This window comes from Python bivittatus, unplaced genomic scaffold (genome assembly GCF_059951505.1).
Source record: "Python bivittatus isolate LINGU-HERP-01145 unplaced genomic scaffold, Pbiv_v1 ctg000020_np1212, whole genome shotgun sequence".
NCBI lineage: Eukaryota > Metazoa > Chordata > Lepidosauria > Squamata > Pythonidae > Python > Python bivittatus.
The window spans coordinates 44,591,878-44,607,523 of NW_028277030.1; the positions used below are offsets into that span (position 1 = coordinate 44,591,878).

Consider the following 15,646-nt stretch of genomic DNA (forward strand, 5'->3'; position numbering starts at 1 on the left):
TTAAAATTTGGATGTGATATCAAGCATTTCCAAATTTAGAATTCTTAATCTTTTTTCTTCTTGATTTCTGTAGGCAGCTATGAAAAATAAATGATCTGTTGAATTCCTGACAAATAACAAATTTGAAATTTTTCTTGTTCTCAGCATTCTCCCGGCTAGCCTTCCTCAACCAGTTCCTTCCGAATGTGCTGAACTGCAGCTACCAGCTATTCTGAAAAAAATAGAAGTTAATGTCCAATATATTTTGAGGGCATCAGGCTGTGGAAAATTATAAGCAGTACAAGACATAAAGCACTAATAGACAAGTGGCAAGCATCTGATACTCCTGTTTTTAATAATGTTGGGATTTAATATTCATTACTAGAAACTGTGGGATCTTTGAGTTGCTAATTAAAAGTTATGCAGCTTCATTTGTTCAACATGTGCATTGATACAGGGTTTGATGCCTGGAGTTAAAGAGGAAACATGTTTTTATGCATGGACCAAGATGAGTGCATGCTGGTGTTCAGATATTCCCCTATGACCATCTTGTCTGTCAAATTGTATTTGACAGGAAATATCCCAGGAATTATCAAATAGAGGCCTCTGGGTGAGGTGATCCAATCTGACAGTTTGGGGTGAGATACCTTCAATATGCTGATGATACCCAGCTTTATATCTCCATCCCAGGCCCTCTGAGTGATGCTGTGAACTTCTGACCACACTGGCTGTGGCTGATAGGCAAAGCAGCCCAACACATTTGGAGAGTAGGAAGCTGAGAGTATTATTATTCCAACGTGTACTTCCTTTCTCCTCCCATCTAAAAACATAGCTGGCTATTCAAAATAGCAGGAGATGAACGTTTGGGGTTGCAGGCTGCAAGGATGAATATCAACAAACAGTGTGCTGTATTGGGATATGAGTAAAAAAAAACTTCAGGGCAAATCTGGACATCCTGTAGCTCCAGGACTATCTGCAACCAGGGATGCTAAAAATTAATGATCTATTAGGCTACAGGAAAAGACCTATAAAGCCCTGGTACCAGGATACCTACAGGACTACCTTCTCCAACCAGGATCAGCCCAACCTATTAGAACATCCAGGGAAAAACCTCTTAAAGTCCCCATTTCTGAGAACCGGGGGGGTGGGGGGGGGCTGAAGCTAGAAGGGGGGCTGCTTGAAGACCTCCTGATGAAGATCAAGTTAGCTCCCTCCCTTCTAGTTTTTGATTAAGTACCATCAAGTTATTGTAGACTTTTAAGCTACCACATAGATAAATTTTCTCCATGTAGATCTGTCCCTAACCTGCTCCTCCAGCTCTTTCACAGTCCACTCATCGCTACTGTAACTGAGTTTATCCATCTTGCTGCTGGTCACCATTCTCTTTCTTCCACCTTTCCCAGCACTAGAGCCTTGTCCAGAGAGCTCGGTCTTTGCATAATGTGTCTGGCTGGTTTTTAGCAAACTGTTAAAAAACTGAGTTATTTCAGAGGGCTTTTGCAATTAGTTTTAAACTGACCATTTTTATACAGTACGAAAGCTGCTGAGAGCCATTTTATTGTGGCAAGGTAGGAGTTTGAGAAATAAATAACTCCCTCCCAACCCAGGATAGGATAGAAAATCCTGCTTGCATGATGTATCCAGTCCCCTTGCCTCCTCATCCAGCCATCACCCGATATCAGTCTCATCCCTCAGGCTCTGGAAAGGCTGTCCATAAAATACTAGGAATATGTATCCTTGTGAACCTCTGAAATCAGCATTAAAAAAGTAATAAATTGCACATGTTTCTGTACCACTTCAGCTTAGCCAGCTGTAAGCAATTAACAAAGAAACAATAACACAATAGCAGAACAATAAATGCATCTTTCTACAATGGGTAAATAATCCCACAATACAGTATTGATAGTGTTGCATCCCACTCAGGGCAATGGAATTACTTCATCTAGTCTATGAAAGCCTTCTGAAATAGCCAGGTCTTAATGGGGTGTCAGAACAGCCCCCCCCCTCAGCTCCCGGAGCAGGCTTTTCCATAGGAGGGGAGCCCCACTGCAAGTACCTGCTTCTAAGCCCCTTCATGCCTAGTATTCTGAGAGGTGGGAACGCTCACCAGGCACCCTCTGCACGGGTTGAATGAGCAGATTCTACCCAAAATACATGGACTTGAAGATACCCAAGTCCCAGACCACGTATGGCTTTATAGGAAATAATCAGCACCTTGAATTCCACTCAGAAACAAGCTAGTCACCATTAGGTGGTAACTATGTTGTTCTTAAAAGAAGCATGCACCTCGTTCTCTACATACCGTGGGAGACTGCTGTTTGTGGAGTGTTGTATGTCTTGGTACAAAAAATAAACTGGAATTTGACATGATCATGCATGGAGACATGTGTATTAGCTGTGAAGTAACTTATGTCCAGGTGGGAAAGGAGCACTGCTAAGTCCTTTGAGAATAAGCTTCTATTCATATTTTTCTTTGGATTTTTAAAAATTATTTTCATTTCTTTTAATTTAAAGAACAAGCAGAAAGAGAAAGGGTACAACCTTCCCCCCCAATACATTTTTTTTAAAAAAAGGAGGGGGAGGAAAAGCATATTAAAATGATTTTAATATGGATATTTCTTCTTCGAATACATTCAAGGCTAGGCAAAGAAATGACCACAATTTGAATACTTTTCCAAGCAGATTTGAATAAGTACAAACTAAATTTCCTTTTCTCTTAAATAAGTATGCCTAAGAAGCGTGTTGTGGATATTACCAGCCTTTGCAGCTGTCTTTTTTGGGGACTCCTCCTGTCTGCTTTGCATTCTTGACCTTGCTTGTTCTTTTCTTGAATATTTCTGCATTTTTGTTTCTGGGTGTGTTTAGGGGACCTTCAGTTCAAGCTACCAAAGCTGCGGCTGGTGTTAAAAAGCATGACCTTAGCAAGTGGAAGTACGCAGAGCTGCGAGACACAATCAATACCTCTTGTGGTGAGCGTTGTCACACTTGGAGCGCGAGGGATCCCAGGACATAGCAATATTTGGATCTCTTTTCTTTCACAGAATTCTGAAAGCATGAGTGAAGAATGAAGCGCCTGATGCAATTCTAAGAAAACAAACAAGGCCTTGGATCACTAAATAATTCTTTACTCAGCTCTAAAGGAGAAAATGCCTTGAGCAAAGTTGCTTCAAACAGCTCCATATGTCAAAAGAAAAGGAAGTGGAAAACATTCAGAACTGAGCTGCATATAAGAACCAGCAGGGTTCAATGTAGTGCAAAGGCATTACATTTAAACTTAAGTATTATTGCTAATCACTTTTAAATAGTTTGATCTATGGTCAATATCAACCGTTTACATTTAAAGTTGAGTACCGGGGTGCAGTCCGTGGGCCTAAAAACTTTTCACTCTTCCAGATGTCACTGGGAGTGTTGGAGAGAGGAACCTGGAAGGCTATATTCTGCTTCTATGGCTTGTATCAGATGTTACTAGCTTTTGCAGGGTTGTCCTTGCAAGCTCAAGATTGAGAGATCCAGACTAAGCAAGGAGCCTGCTGAAAGTGTTGAAGCCTCCTTTTTTTCCAAGATGGGGTCCCCGTTCAGATCTACCCTCATTTCCTATTTTTTTTTTTTTAAAAAGGGAAAACATGCTGATACTAAATTGGATGTGATATTAAGTCTCCTTCTAAGTAGAGGAATACAGGGATAGGCCTTATACCTAATCAATCCGTGAGTCTAGCCAGTATTATCACGCTGTCTGGCCATGGCTTTCCATCCCTACTTGCAGGTGATGGGGATTACACAGTGGACCTTTTTCAGACAAAACAGGTGCTCAGCTACTGAGCTCATAAATAGGGGGAAATTAGACAGGTAGATATATTGCCTTACTGAGAGCCATTTTGGTGTAGTAGTTAAATGCACTGGGGTGGAAACTGAGAGACTGAATTCTAGTTCTGTCTTGGGTGACTATGGACCAATTACTAGGGAAAAGGCAATAATAAATAATAAACCACTTCCAAAAATGTTGCCAAGATCACTGCATAGACTTGCCCATGCAGTCATCAGGAATCAAAACTGACTCAAAGACACACACACATACAGACACTGCCAAATTGCCCCATTAATCAGGTTGAAATTGAGAGGCCCCAAATCATGATATCTCTGTTTTGGCTATTTCAGAGTTTGGCAGGGTGTGTGTGTGGCGGGGGGAGGGGGTGCACAAAATCAGGAAACACTTCTGTTTGATTCTTCCAACTTCTGAGGCTGCAGCCTTCTCTGCACCACATAGCTGAGCACAGGTGCCATTGGACAGGGATCAAAGGATTGTGCTCTGGGTCTTTAAGTCCCTTTTTCCTCATATATGCCTAGATCCAGTAGGAGGGGGAGGATCAGTTGGGCTGGGCTCAGGCTCAAAGGGGATCCCATATTTAGACAATAGGGTGTGTGCTTTTTTACTTCAACCAAGTAAAAGCAGCAAAGTTTCTAATGTCTCAGATATAAACATACAAACACACACATCATTTTGATTATGACCTGGGTCCTCAAAAGCTGGAAGAGGCCCTGGTCTTTCTTGATCTCTGAAAGGGCCTGGCCATAGCAGAATAATTAAATATGTTTGGAAATAACAAAATGGGTATTTTAAGAATACAAGCTTTAGAAAATACTCCTTCCTTTTTTGTACAAATTATCAGTTTATGCACACTGTATATATGTAATATTATGAATATAAGGTGCTCTGAACTAATTTTTTCCATGTCAACAAATTCATAAACATATTCACCTATTTGTTTTTCTCACTTATTTCTCACTTATTCCATCCCTGGTGCTTTTGCTGGGTAAAAGATATTGAATTGCTGGCAGCTTGCAGAGAAGAGTTTCACAGGCGGCTTAAAGTTTATCATGCCTGGAAAGCCAAGAACAAGAAGCGCAATGTCGAAATGGAACAGCGGGCTCCCAAATCAGTGACTGATTATGGTAAGGGAAAATATTAATTCCCCTCCCCCCCCAAAAAAATGGGTGTGTGTGCGGAGGGGAAATGGCATTGTGAGCACGTGTCTCTTGGAAATATTGAGATGCTTGTTTTTACCACTTTGACTAAATGGTCTCAAAGGCAGCATCCTATCTGAACAGCTTTGGATACATGGCAGGTTGAGATAGTCTCAGTTCTAGGACAAAGACGAAAGGCCTGGTTAAATGTGGTGGATTAGTGAATAAAGCTAGTTATAGAGTATTGCTGTTTAGAAAGACGTATAGCAGTATATTACTCATATAGTAGTAATTGGTGCTTAACCAAGTGCTGTCCAGATGTTTGTGGCTTTGTTTTGCTACAGACCAGGTGACCCTTAATTTCTTCTTCTTACAAGAATTTAAATAAAATTCAGGTGGGCCACAGAGCTTGGCAGGAACCACGGAAAAGGTCTGTGGACACAGTGGTATCCATAGTCACCCTCGCTGCCTACAGGTGGTACAGATCACAATCTTCAAATAGAAGAGTGTTTGTTGTGGCATGTCTAATTCAGATTATTCCATGCCGTTTCATAAGGGAAGTAGCTGTGCTGCCAGCACACCAAATTAAGGAAGCATATGGCTTGTATTAGATACTACACAGGGCAGCAAATTGGACTTTTCCTAAGAAATGGCTTGGCCTTGTTGTACATGTTGCTGAGATAGACTGAGATTTTGGGGACTAGAGAATTTAATGGAGTGGCTGGACCAGATCTCTTAGCTTCTGAGAATGAATGTAGGGAGAATGGGAAACAGGATGTAACACGAATTCTAAGTAATGGATTTGGGCCATTCCTGCCCATCCGTAAGAGCCCTGTTGGAACTGTCCAAGGCTGATCTGATCCAGCGTTCTGTTCCCAAATGTTTACCTTGCCTGTAGGAAGTCTGCAAGCAGGATGGGAGCAAATAGCACACTTTCCCTTGTGTTTCTTAAGATCTGCTATTCCAACGTATATAGCTCCTAATAATGGATGTAATGTTTAGCCATCATTTCTAATAGTCCTTGAAATAACCAGTATAATGAGAAGAGACCACTTTAAACCTCCAGAACTATGTTTTTTTAATTTATTGTCTGTCTTTGTTGTTTTTCCCAGATGGTATTACAGGTTTTAGTTTGCAATTTATGATGGAATTATTTTTGTCCTTTCCTATTTGATATTGGCTAAATTCCTCCTTTTTAAAAAAGAATAAAAAATAAAAAGTTCAAGTCTTGCTTGCAAAGCTTTTTTTGTGCCTTGCACCCTTCCAGCTAAAAACAGAGCTCCTGTTCTCTTCCATTGGTCTCTTATTTTGAAGCCATCCCCGGGGTGGCTGGGCGTGGCCATCAAGCCACAACTCACTGGACCCCTGAAAAGGGAGTTTTCCCTATTGCTGAATGGAATCGTTTTCTCTTGTATCCTCAGTATTAAATTTTGTTTTCAGATTTTGCACCATTTTTGAACAACTCAAGTAAGTGGGGGGATTATTTCAGCTAATTTGAAAGAAAAGGGGAAAGTAGTACCACTTTACTAACATAATTGTGTTTCGCTACAGTTTTATTAAATTGATTCTTTAGAAGTACTCGTAAGGGCTGTTTAAATACAATTAAAGAATTGTTGGAAAGGACATTGGCCAGCGGGGACATTCAGGTTCTTTTAAGAATATTGGCATTATTTACAGAAAGGAATAATTTATTTGAATAAAAAATTTGTATACTGGTTTAATTTAAATTCCTTTCTTCTGCCAGGAGAAAGTATTTTCTCCATTGTAGCAAAACACTGGAATTGTTACTAATCAACTAACCTTTAGAACAAAATCTAACATTTAGGAGCCTGTTTTAGGAAGAGAAAATAATTGCCTTTGCAAGGAAAGTGCTTTTATTCACTATGTTGATTATCTTTTGGGAGAGGGCAGCTGTGCATAAGAATGAGGGGAAAAAGACCGCTAAGTGCCAAGCAAAGGGCTCACGGTGTTCACCGTCCTATGTGTTAATTCAGGCAGCGGGTAGCCAAAGTCTCCATTAACTGCAAAGTGTTGGGAGATGATGTATAGAAATTGATAAATTACCTAGCAAATCAATCAATTGAAAACCAATGGGGATTCAGGATTTTTTACAAATAAAAGTACGTGGGCCATTACTTAGATTTGTGATGTCAACTGATACATAATTATGACTGAAGGCTAGTTAATATGAAACGGTCTTTTTTGCCCATTTTCTTTTCACGGATGAGCTGCGTTATTGTTTACTGATACTAATGATGGGAAATCTTTTCACAGATGTTGCTTTTTACAGCAGGATAAAAAACTGCTATTTCTGTATATATAAACACAATATTTTGAACATATTTTTTCTTCTGTTCCAGCAATCAACAGCCTATCTAGAAATAAGGAGGGCAAATAAACAAATCTGATGTGACCATAGCTTCATCCCTCTTTACTGAACTAAAATCCAAAACCAGATTTATTAACTATGATTATCTGGCTTATAGTTGAAGTTATTCATTGTTAGTTCTTTCCACATACTGGAATAGAAAGAAAAGTATGCCATGCCCTCCCAAATATTGTATTACTGAACTGCTTTCTCTGCAATTGTCCACAACAACATTGCATTTTTAATATCCTATTTGAAATCTAAAAAGTCAGAAAATTCCTTTTTTTCTGTTTTTAATGTGGGTCTGCAGGTGACTCAAGTGCTGCCTTTCTCTTCATCTATACCTATGTCTTATTCTTTTTTATCATCCTTTTACTTCACCCCAGGTTGGGAGATGACTTGCTTTGTACAAAATATACTTTGAAAATTATATTCCAGCACTATTTTACATAGACACTTTTTAATTGGACCATTGCCATTGGGACTATAGTGTACATTTAATAATTTGTTATGTTCTTTTTTCTTTTGCCCAGCTTATTTATTTCATTGAATAGACTCATCAGCTAGGATCCATGATGCAAACAGTTGTTGCTATTGATAAAATTAAATCCATGTTGGTTTAAAAAAATGTTGTGGCCAGTGCAAGATCTCCTTTCACTGTTTTCTCTTTACAGAACGTATGTTCGAACTTGTCCTACTTTTCTGCACAGATTTTTTTAAAGGTGATGGTGGTGAGGAATGGTTTTGATCTTGGTGACAAATTTTAACTGTAGTTATTCCTTATAGCTCAGCAGAACCCAGCAAGGCAACTGTCTGTTAGACAGCAGCAGGAGATTGAAATGAACCGGCAACAGCGATATTTCCGAATTCCTTTCATCCGCCCAGCAGATCAATACAAGGATCCTCAGAATAAGAAAAAAGGCTGGTGGTATGCGCACTTCGATGGACCATGGATTGCTCGTCAAATGGAACTTCATCCTGATAAGCAACCTATTTTGCTAGTGGCTGGTTAGTATGTGTTTCATTTTCTTTTTTTAAAAAGATGGAAAAGTAGGCTTTGTTTTCAGTACAAAATGTACTAAAGATAAATCAAGATCTGAACTATAGTGCAGAGCAAAATATTGTTTTATTCAAAAAGATTATCTTCACTTTTATAAGAATCTAGAATCAGATAATCAAAGAAGTGAATTGTCCCTTGAGAGAAGTAGCAAGTTGTTCCACTATCAACCTAATAAGCTAGTTGAAGCACCAGCTATTCTAGTAGCTGGCCCAAGGCAGGCCCTTCAAAGACAGCTGTGGCCTTCAGCCTTACTGCTTTTCTTAACGTACGCTAAATTATTTGTTTATTTATTGGGTTTTGGTACTCCAAAACTACTCCCAGAAATTTACATAGTATAAACATAAAACATGATAAAAACATAAAATCAATGTCTTGATATAAAATGCAAGTGTGTCTGTCTAGGTTGTTATTATTCTCTGCTATCAAAACTGCTTGTGATCCAAAAGTAATTATAGGCTACAGTTTGTTTTGGCAGCCCCAGTATTTCCTCTCACATCATGGATCTCAAAGATTCCCAGTATTTGAGGCTCAGGGGATTGGATGGTTAAATAAGCTGCAGTTATAAGAATTTGAATAGTTTTAGATCGCCTCTTCTACATCTAAGGCAATATGTTGGGAAATGGGAATGAGGCTAGCTCTTCTTGAAGCTTCATTCTCAATTTTGCACATGTCAAAAACTAAAAGAGGAAGGCTTGGAAACCAATGTGCATTATAACTTTTGTGAAATCTGGCATTTCCTTCATTTCAGGCAAGGATGATATGGAGATGTGTGAGCTGAGTCTTGAAGAGACTGGCTTGACTCGTAAGCGGGGCGCTGAAATTTTGCCACGGCAGTTTGAAGAGTTTTGGGAACGCTATGGTGGAATCCAGTATCTTCAAAGTGCAATTGAGACCAAACAAGCTCGGCCGACTTATGCAACTGCTATGCTGCAGAACTTGTTGAAATAAATAGTTATTTTGCACCTTCTGAGTAACAGAGGAACTTTTAACATTCCATAATCATGTAGAGATGTTTAATATAAACAGATTTTATTAATGTGTCGATTTTTAGTTTGTACTTTCAATGTTTTAATTTGTGTAGTGAGCTCATTCATCCTCAAAATCTAAACTTTTGTTTCCGTCAAGTGTGTAGTTTGCTTTGGGTCAGCATATGGTAATACCAATAATACTGTAATACAGAGCAGGAGTGGAAAATCTATGGCTCTCCTGTTGTTGCTGGATTCCGACTTCTGTCCACCCCAACTAACATAGCCAATGCTGTGGGGTGAAAGTCCAGCAGTAGCTGGAGAACTAGAGACCCCCACCCCTGATGTAGCATAACACACTACCAAAATATAGTTCAGAACTACCCAAAATGGCATTTCGTCTTCTGTAGCACACCTCCCAGGTACTATCTAGAAGATGAATTTCCACAAGATAGAAGATGCACTGTTTTCTCCACACTAGGCTAACTAGAACTGTGAGGCCTTAATGTTCTTAACATCTTATGTACAGAAGTTAAAGCAGACTTTTATAAGGTGAAAGGCAGTCCTTCAATGTCGCTTGCAAACAAGCATTTTGAGAAAATGTGTCTTAAGATTGATTGCCGGGTGTCATGTACGGAGAACAGAAAAACTTGAGCCTGAAGTGCTTTAGCAATTCAGAACTGAAATGGTTTGATGCACTTTTCAGCAGTTGTGCATGTGTGTGTGTGTGTTTTCTTTTTTAAAGTACTTTATTTTTTACAAAACAGGTTCCTTCAGACCATTCATGTTTAATTTTCTGTCATAACTCTATTGGGAATCCTTTCTTAGTCAAAGTTAAATATAATTCACAGAGGTGGTTCAATATATCTCTCTGCAGATATTTAAGGCTGGAATCACCAGAGAAATGAACTTCATGTGTTAAGCCAGCAAAGCTGAATTTGAATATAGGGGAGCTGAACTTGTCCTTCTGTGCTTCACTGAAATGAATATGGATTAAGTGGATTCTTTCTGGCTTTTGACGAAATGGCAGAGCCCTGGTATTTCTAATTACAATATGCTGCTTCAAATGGCTTAACTTCAAAGTGTTCAAGTATTTTTTTTTTCTCCTAATCTAATAGATCTTTTCTTGTTGCTAATCTCCCAAGTTCAGTCTTTGTGGGCTTTTCTTTTTCTTTCTTTTTGGCAGGGTTTCCTTAATGGTGATTAAAATACTTATAGCAATTATTTCTTTCAGACAGTTTTAAGTTGCCTTCAGTTGATGTTGCAAGATAATCTAATGTCAGCATAACAAATCTTGGTGTTATCACAGTTTTGGGAGCTTTGGGGAAATTAAGAAATGTCATCTAATAAAAAAAATGCTGACCACACTAGGAGAAGCTTTCTTTCCTTTATTAGAGTAAAACACTAATTGCATTTCTCAGCTCTGATTTTTAAATCTTCAAATATGAATTTAAAAAGAAGAATGAGCTGAGTTTATTGTGGTTACTAAGTTTTGACCAGGTTGGGGGTAAAAAAAAGGAAACATATTCATAAACTTAAGTAATATTCTTACTCTGCTTAAGATTCTTGAGAATGATAATCAGTTTATGTATTCACATGTGTAAATATTCTCAGATCCAAATGAACCAGTCCAAATGAACAGTGCAGACAGCTTTGACAGTTTTAGGCTAAACTCAGTCGGCTCTGTTCCCCATCAGATGATCAGCAAGATTAGAATTGTTGAAACTAAAAATATATTTCACCAGTGAAAGCTCTTCAACTTGCAGTAGGGATTTCTGCTCCTTTCTACATCACTTGCCATTTCGGAGGCACTCTGACTGTCAGTAATAACTTTTCCAAACAATAAGGATAGCAGAAAAGAATAAAAAGGGGATGTAAAACCAAGTCATGAGTGTAACTCCACTTAAGGTCCTTTGAATTCAAGTGGATGTTTGTACCTTTTTTTCTTTAGATTTGTTTTTAATCCTGCCTTTATTATTTTTATAAATAAGGCAGTGAAGATTCCTAATCATCCTTCCTCCTCCTATTTTCCCCACAACAACAACCCTGTGAGGTGAGTTGGGCTGAGAGAGACTGGCCCAGCCAACTTCCATGCCTAAGGCAGGACTCTTAAGCTAGAGTTCAAGAAACCAGAAATCATGCATATGCTTTTTCCATATGTAGAACTTGACCCAGACAGCCTAGAAGCCTGTGTTCTCTGCCCAGAGAGCCCTCTGATCACGGTGGGAGAATATGAGATTGTGTTCCATTAAATAATCACTAGATGAAAAACTTATGATCAGCTGCAGAAGGCAAGAAGTGTGTGTGGCCAGATAGTTTTCAAAATTGTCCCAGTTTGCTGAGATCGGACTGCATCTGTGGTTTTTCTTCCCCATTTTGAAATTAGAACTTATCAACATCAGTCTTCCTACATACCATTTTCTGCATTTAAGTTGTGTTTTCTCCAGTTTGTGAAAGAGCTGTGTGATGGGCAGTTGTGATGGGAAGGAATATGCATCATCTGCCCAATCCTGCTCACTCTCTCTCCGTTCCTCAAAGCATCAGGCTTGTACAGAAGAACTTCTGGTAGGTTTCATGAAAAGCCTCTAAAGGCTGTAGATTTGTAGATTGCTCACAAATCCCATAGTATAAGCTCTCTTTTAAGAACTAGATTGTTTATGCATATGCTAAACTTGTAAATATTTCTCCACCTACCAATATATCTGACATTAAATTTAATTTAATAAAATGGTTTATTAGATAATGCAGAGGCAAATACCAGATATGTGCCCAGCTAGGTGGCAAGGTCTAGTTGACTTTGGCTGATCTTAAAAATCTAATCAGGATAAGATCTAATCAGTATTGGATGGGAGCCAGGGAATACCAGGACTATTGCCTAGATTGGGAAGGTGGGAAAAAAGGGGCCATGATGGCAAACCACTTCCATATTGCTGCCACAAAAATTACATGATATCACCAAGAGTTAAGCTTGACTTGAAGGACTTGAGTTATACATGATAGGTTCATCATTGATCAAGCCCAGCTTGTTGCTTTGGTTAATTTGTTCCTTTGGTTTCAGTGGGAGGCTATATTAAAGGCATTGCAGGGCATTTGTTAACTACATCAACAGTGTTTTTATGCTGAAATATGAGGGGGAGGCTGCAAATTTTCTTGGAATAGCAATTAAGAGAGAAAATTGTTAAACCTTTTGCTTGCAAACCATGTCTCCATTGACAGTCCCCAGCTGTTTTGCTTCTAATTAAGGATGACAGTATCCATGCAACATGGATAAATATTGATTGGAAAAGTAGTTTTCAAAGAGAAGAATGAGGAAAAGCTGCTTAGTATTGCTGCTGTAGAGAAACACAAAATCCTCTACAATTGTACTGCCTTGTAAAACAATAGACTGTGTTGAGTGACTGCTCAGTCAACTCTGTCAGAATGTCTTAGCCTGCATCATAGCTAACGTTAAAACAGATGACCATATTTTCAAATGGTATTTCTTTAATATTTTGGATTAATTTGATCCAGGTATGTCTGGTTATGTCTGCAGTTATATCACTTGGTTAGCATAGTGGGATAAAAGATGGTGAGGAGTTGGTGACTTGATGCAGATTTTCCAAATTCCCTGTTAAAGGAGGAAGTGAATTTAAATAGGTATTACATTGTTTTCTAGATAATCTTTATTTAACTGCTACCATTACCTCCTATTGACCTACTTGGGGTTCCTTCAAATACGCACTGCATTAGCAAGTTTGGCAGATTAATATAGCATTTCTTTTTTTGCCCCCGACATATAAATCTGGCCAGAGATTTCAGCATAAAGATTATTGAAAATGCCTGTTTCTCAACAGAAGTTAGAGACTTATTGCTTCCTGCATATTTTTGATCTTTCTCATGTGAAAGCCCCAAGGATACAAAGTTGGTACACCTCCAGATAATAAATGCATTTACTTTGTGCAGCTGATATGTGGTTTGAAAGTACAGTGAGTGTTTGGTGATGGCTATTCCACCTACACAGGCCATCATATTTGCTTGCATTTGCTAAATGAGGAATATACATATATGGATCTACTCTAAATCTCAGGATATAGCAATCCTAGTTCCATGACCAAGTACATAAAGTAGCATGCAAAAGTTTAGGTATTGCTAATCAACTTCAATACTTCAGTGTACAACATGGTACAAAATTAAACACAATGTCTTTCTACAAAAAGACGTAACTTGTACATGGTACAAAATTAAACACAGTGTCTTTCTGCAAAATTCAAATGCATGCTTAGATATTGATGTGCCAATGTTTAACAATTCAAAATAAGGAAAAGCATGGACATCCTTTCAGTCAGTAATTATAGCACCTTCTTTGGCGGAATAGCTTCCAAATGTTTTCTGTAGCTGGCTAGAGCTGTCTATTCTTGCTTTTAGAATGTTTTTCCTACTCTTCCTTGCAGAGCTCAGAAATATTCTTAGATCTCACATGCGCTACGTGATTGATTGTCAATATCATTCAATTCTGGGGACTACCCCCCTTTTTTCTCCTTCAAGACATCATGCTTGATTTGGAGATATGTCCCAGGTAATTGCCTTGCTGAAATAACTGACTGTAGGACATTAGCTTCTAGAATTCATTGATATTTACTTAAATCCCTCTTTCTCTCCATCTGTGCAATATTTCCTGTGCTACCAGCTGCCACACAACCCCAAAGTATAATAGATCCATCCCTATGTTTAATAGGGATGGATATATTTTTCAATTTTTTTTTTCAAATGCTTCACCATTTTTGTCCAAATGCATCTTGTGTTGTTATGGCTGACCAGTTCAGTGTTCACTTCATCAGTCCAAAGCATTTTATTTGAAAATATTTCAGGCTTATTAAGGTTTTCCTTTGCATATGTGAGATGCTGACTTTTATGATGATTTCAGTAAAAAAATTTCCTTCTGACAATTCTCTCATGCAGATAACCATCATATACGCAAACACTGTTCTGTGGGCAGCTGTTCCAAAGTCAGCTAAACCTTTCAGGAGGTCTTAGTAAACCAGTGATTGTTGATAAGTATAACATATGGTCGATTTTTTTCTCTTCTTTCTTTCTTAGTTGTATTTGTCTCTCTTCTATTTTTTTTAATTTTAAGATTAAAGGTTGTTTTGATAATTGTATATGCATAAAATAAATTGAAAAAAAACAATTTTAAGTAGGTCATTTCCTGTGATTGTGGGTTCTGTGCAGGTCTGAACAGTTTTCAGACAGCTCTAGCAGAGATTTTTCTTAGTTTTCCAGTTCTCACCTTGACTTCAACAATTCCATGTAACTTCTATGTCTTAACAGTGTTTGTTAGCTGGAAAGTGTTAGCTGGAAATTGAAAATCATTGGTTGGAATTTACAGATTTTGTTATAGTCTTCCTTTTCTTTGTAATGTGTATTATCTTCGTTTTCAGATGCTCAAATAGCTGCTTAGAGGTTGTTAAAAATAAATAGAACAATTATAACCTGACAGATTAGAAAGGTCAGAATATTTTTAACCTGTGGAATTGGTGTCTCTTGGCTAAATGTACAATAAACCTAACAGCTTAACCTCCTTTTGGGGCCTTATTAACAACTTTATGGTTTAAAAAAAGTAGCATCAAATCATTTAGAATAATGTCCAAAGTTCTGCATCTGCCATGTTAATGGTTTTCTTATTTTGAATTGGTAAACAACTGTACAAAATACTTAGGTATGCATACAGATGTGCAGAAATATGTTGTGCTTAATTTTGTACAATGTAGAGGCTGTGTCAGCTTCTGTTCCCTTAGGGATTCATTGAATCATATATTGACCAGGTGTACCTAAATATTTGCATGCAGTTGTAGATCTGCATATAACTAACATTTCCCTGAACAGCACAGGATCCTTAATGTTACTTTGGAAATGTACTCATCATTTGTAATTGTACCTCTTTTGTCTCTGGCTTATTTTCTACTAAGCTGTTCCAAGTACTTTGTCAAGTAACTTTGTGTTCTGCAGATTGTAACAAAATAAATTCACTCTGTCGATCTTTCTGCAACATTATTTATTTTAAAAAGAATGGGAATGCTTGGGAAATTTTGACACTTAGATTTGCTTTTTTCACAATGGTTTACCATTTACAGCAAATAAGTAGAAAACATTTGCTATTAAGGGAATACGGCTTTGAAACACTGTTTCAGAACTTTAAAACAATAGGCTAAATTAAAAACAGTCAAAAGTGGAATTTTGGAAGGATTGACATTTTTCTTCTAGAATTTTTTCTCAAGCTCTAATGTACTTTTCCTACAATGCCACTGAAGCTGGTTATACTGTAAACAATATTTA

At 38.0% G+C, this 15,646-nt stretch overlaps 1 protein-coding gene across 9 annotated transcripts in view; it reads left to right on the forward strand.

The window, feature by feature from the left end:
• MYO6 (myosin VI) overlaps positions 1-15,350 on the forward strand; it is a 109,544-nt gene extending 94,194 nt beyond the window's left edge. For 7 of the 9 annotated variants that reach the window (XM_088137851.1, XM_088137847.1, XM_088137868.1 and 4 more), the window contains 5 exons: positions 2,845-2,948; positions 4,798-4,929; positions 6,382-6,408; positions 8,096-8,317; positions 9,118-15,350. In XM_088137851.1, coding sequence (XP_087993977.1) covers positions 2,845-2,948; positions 4,798-4,929; positions 6,382-6,408; positions 8,096-8,317; positions 9,118-9,317 — 685 coding nt within the window. In that variant the 3' untranslated portion in view covers positions 9,318-15,350. The remainder of the gene's footprint in view (positions 1-2,844; positions 2,949-4,797; positions 4,930-6,381; positions 6,409-8,095; positions 8,318-9,117) is intronic. The other 2 variants (XM_088137863.1, XM_088137874.1) reach the window with 1 other exon arrangement.
• Positions 15,351-15,646: the final 296 nt, after the last annotated feature.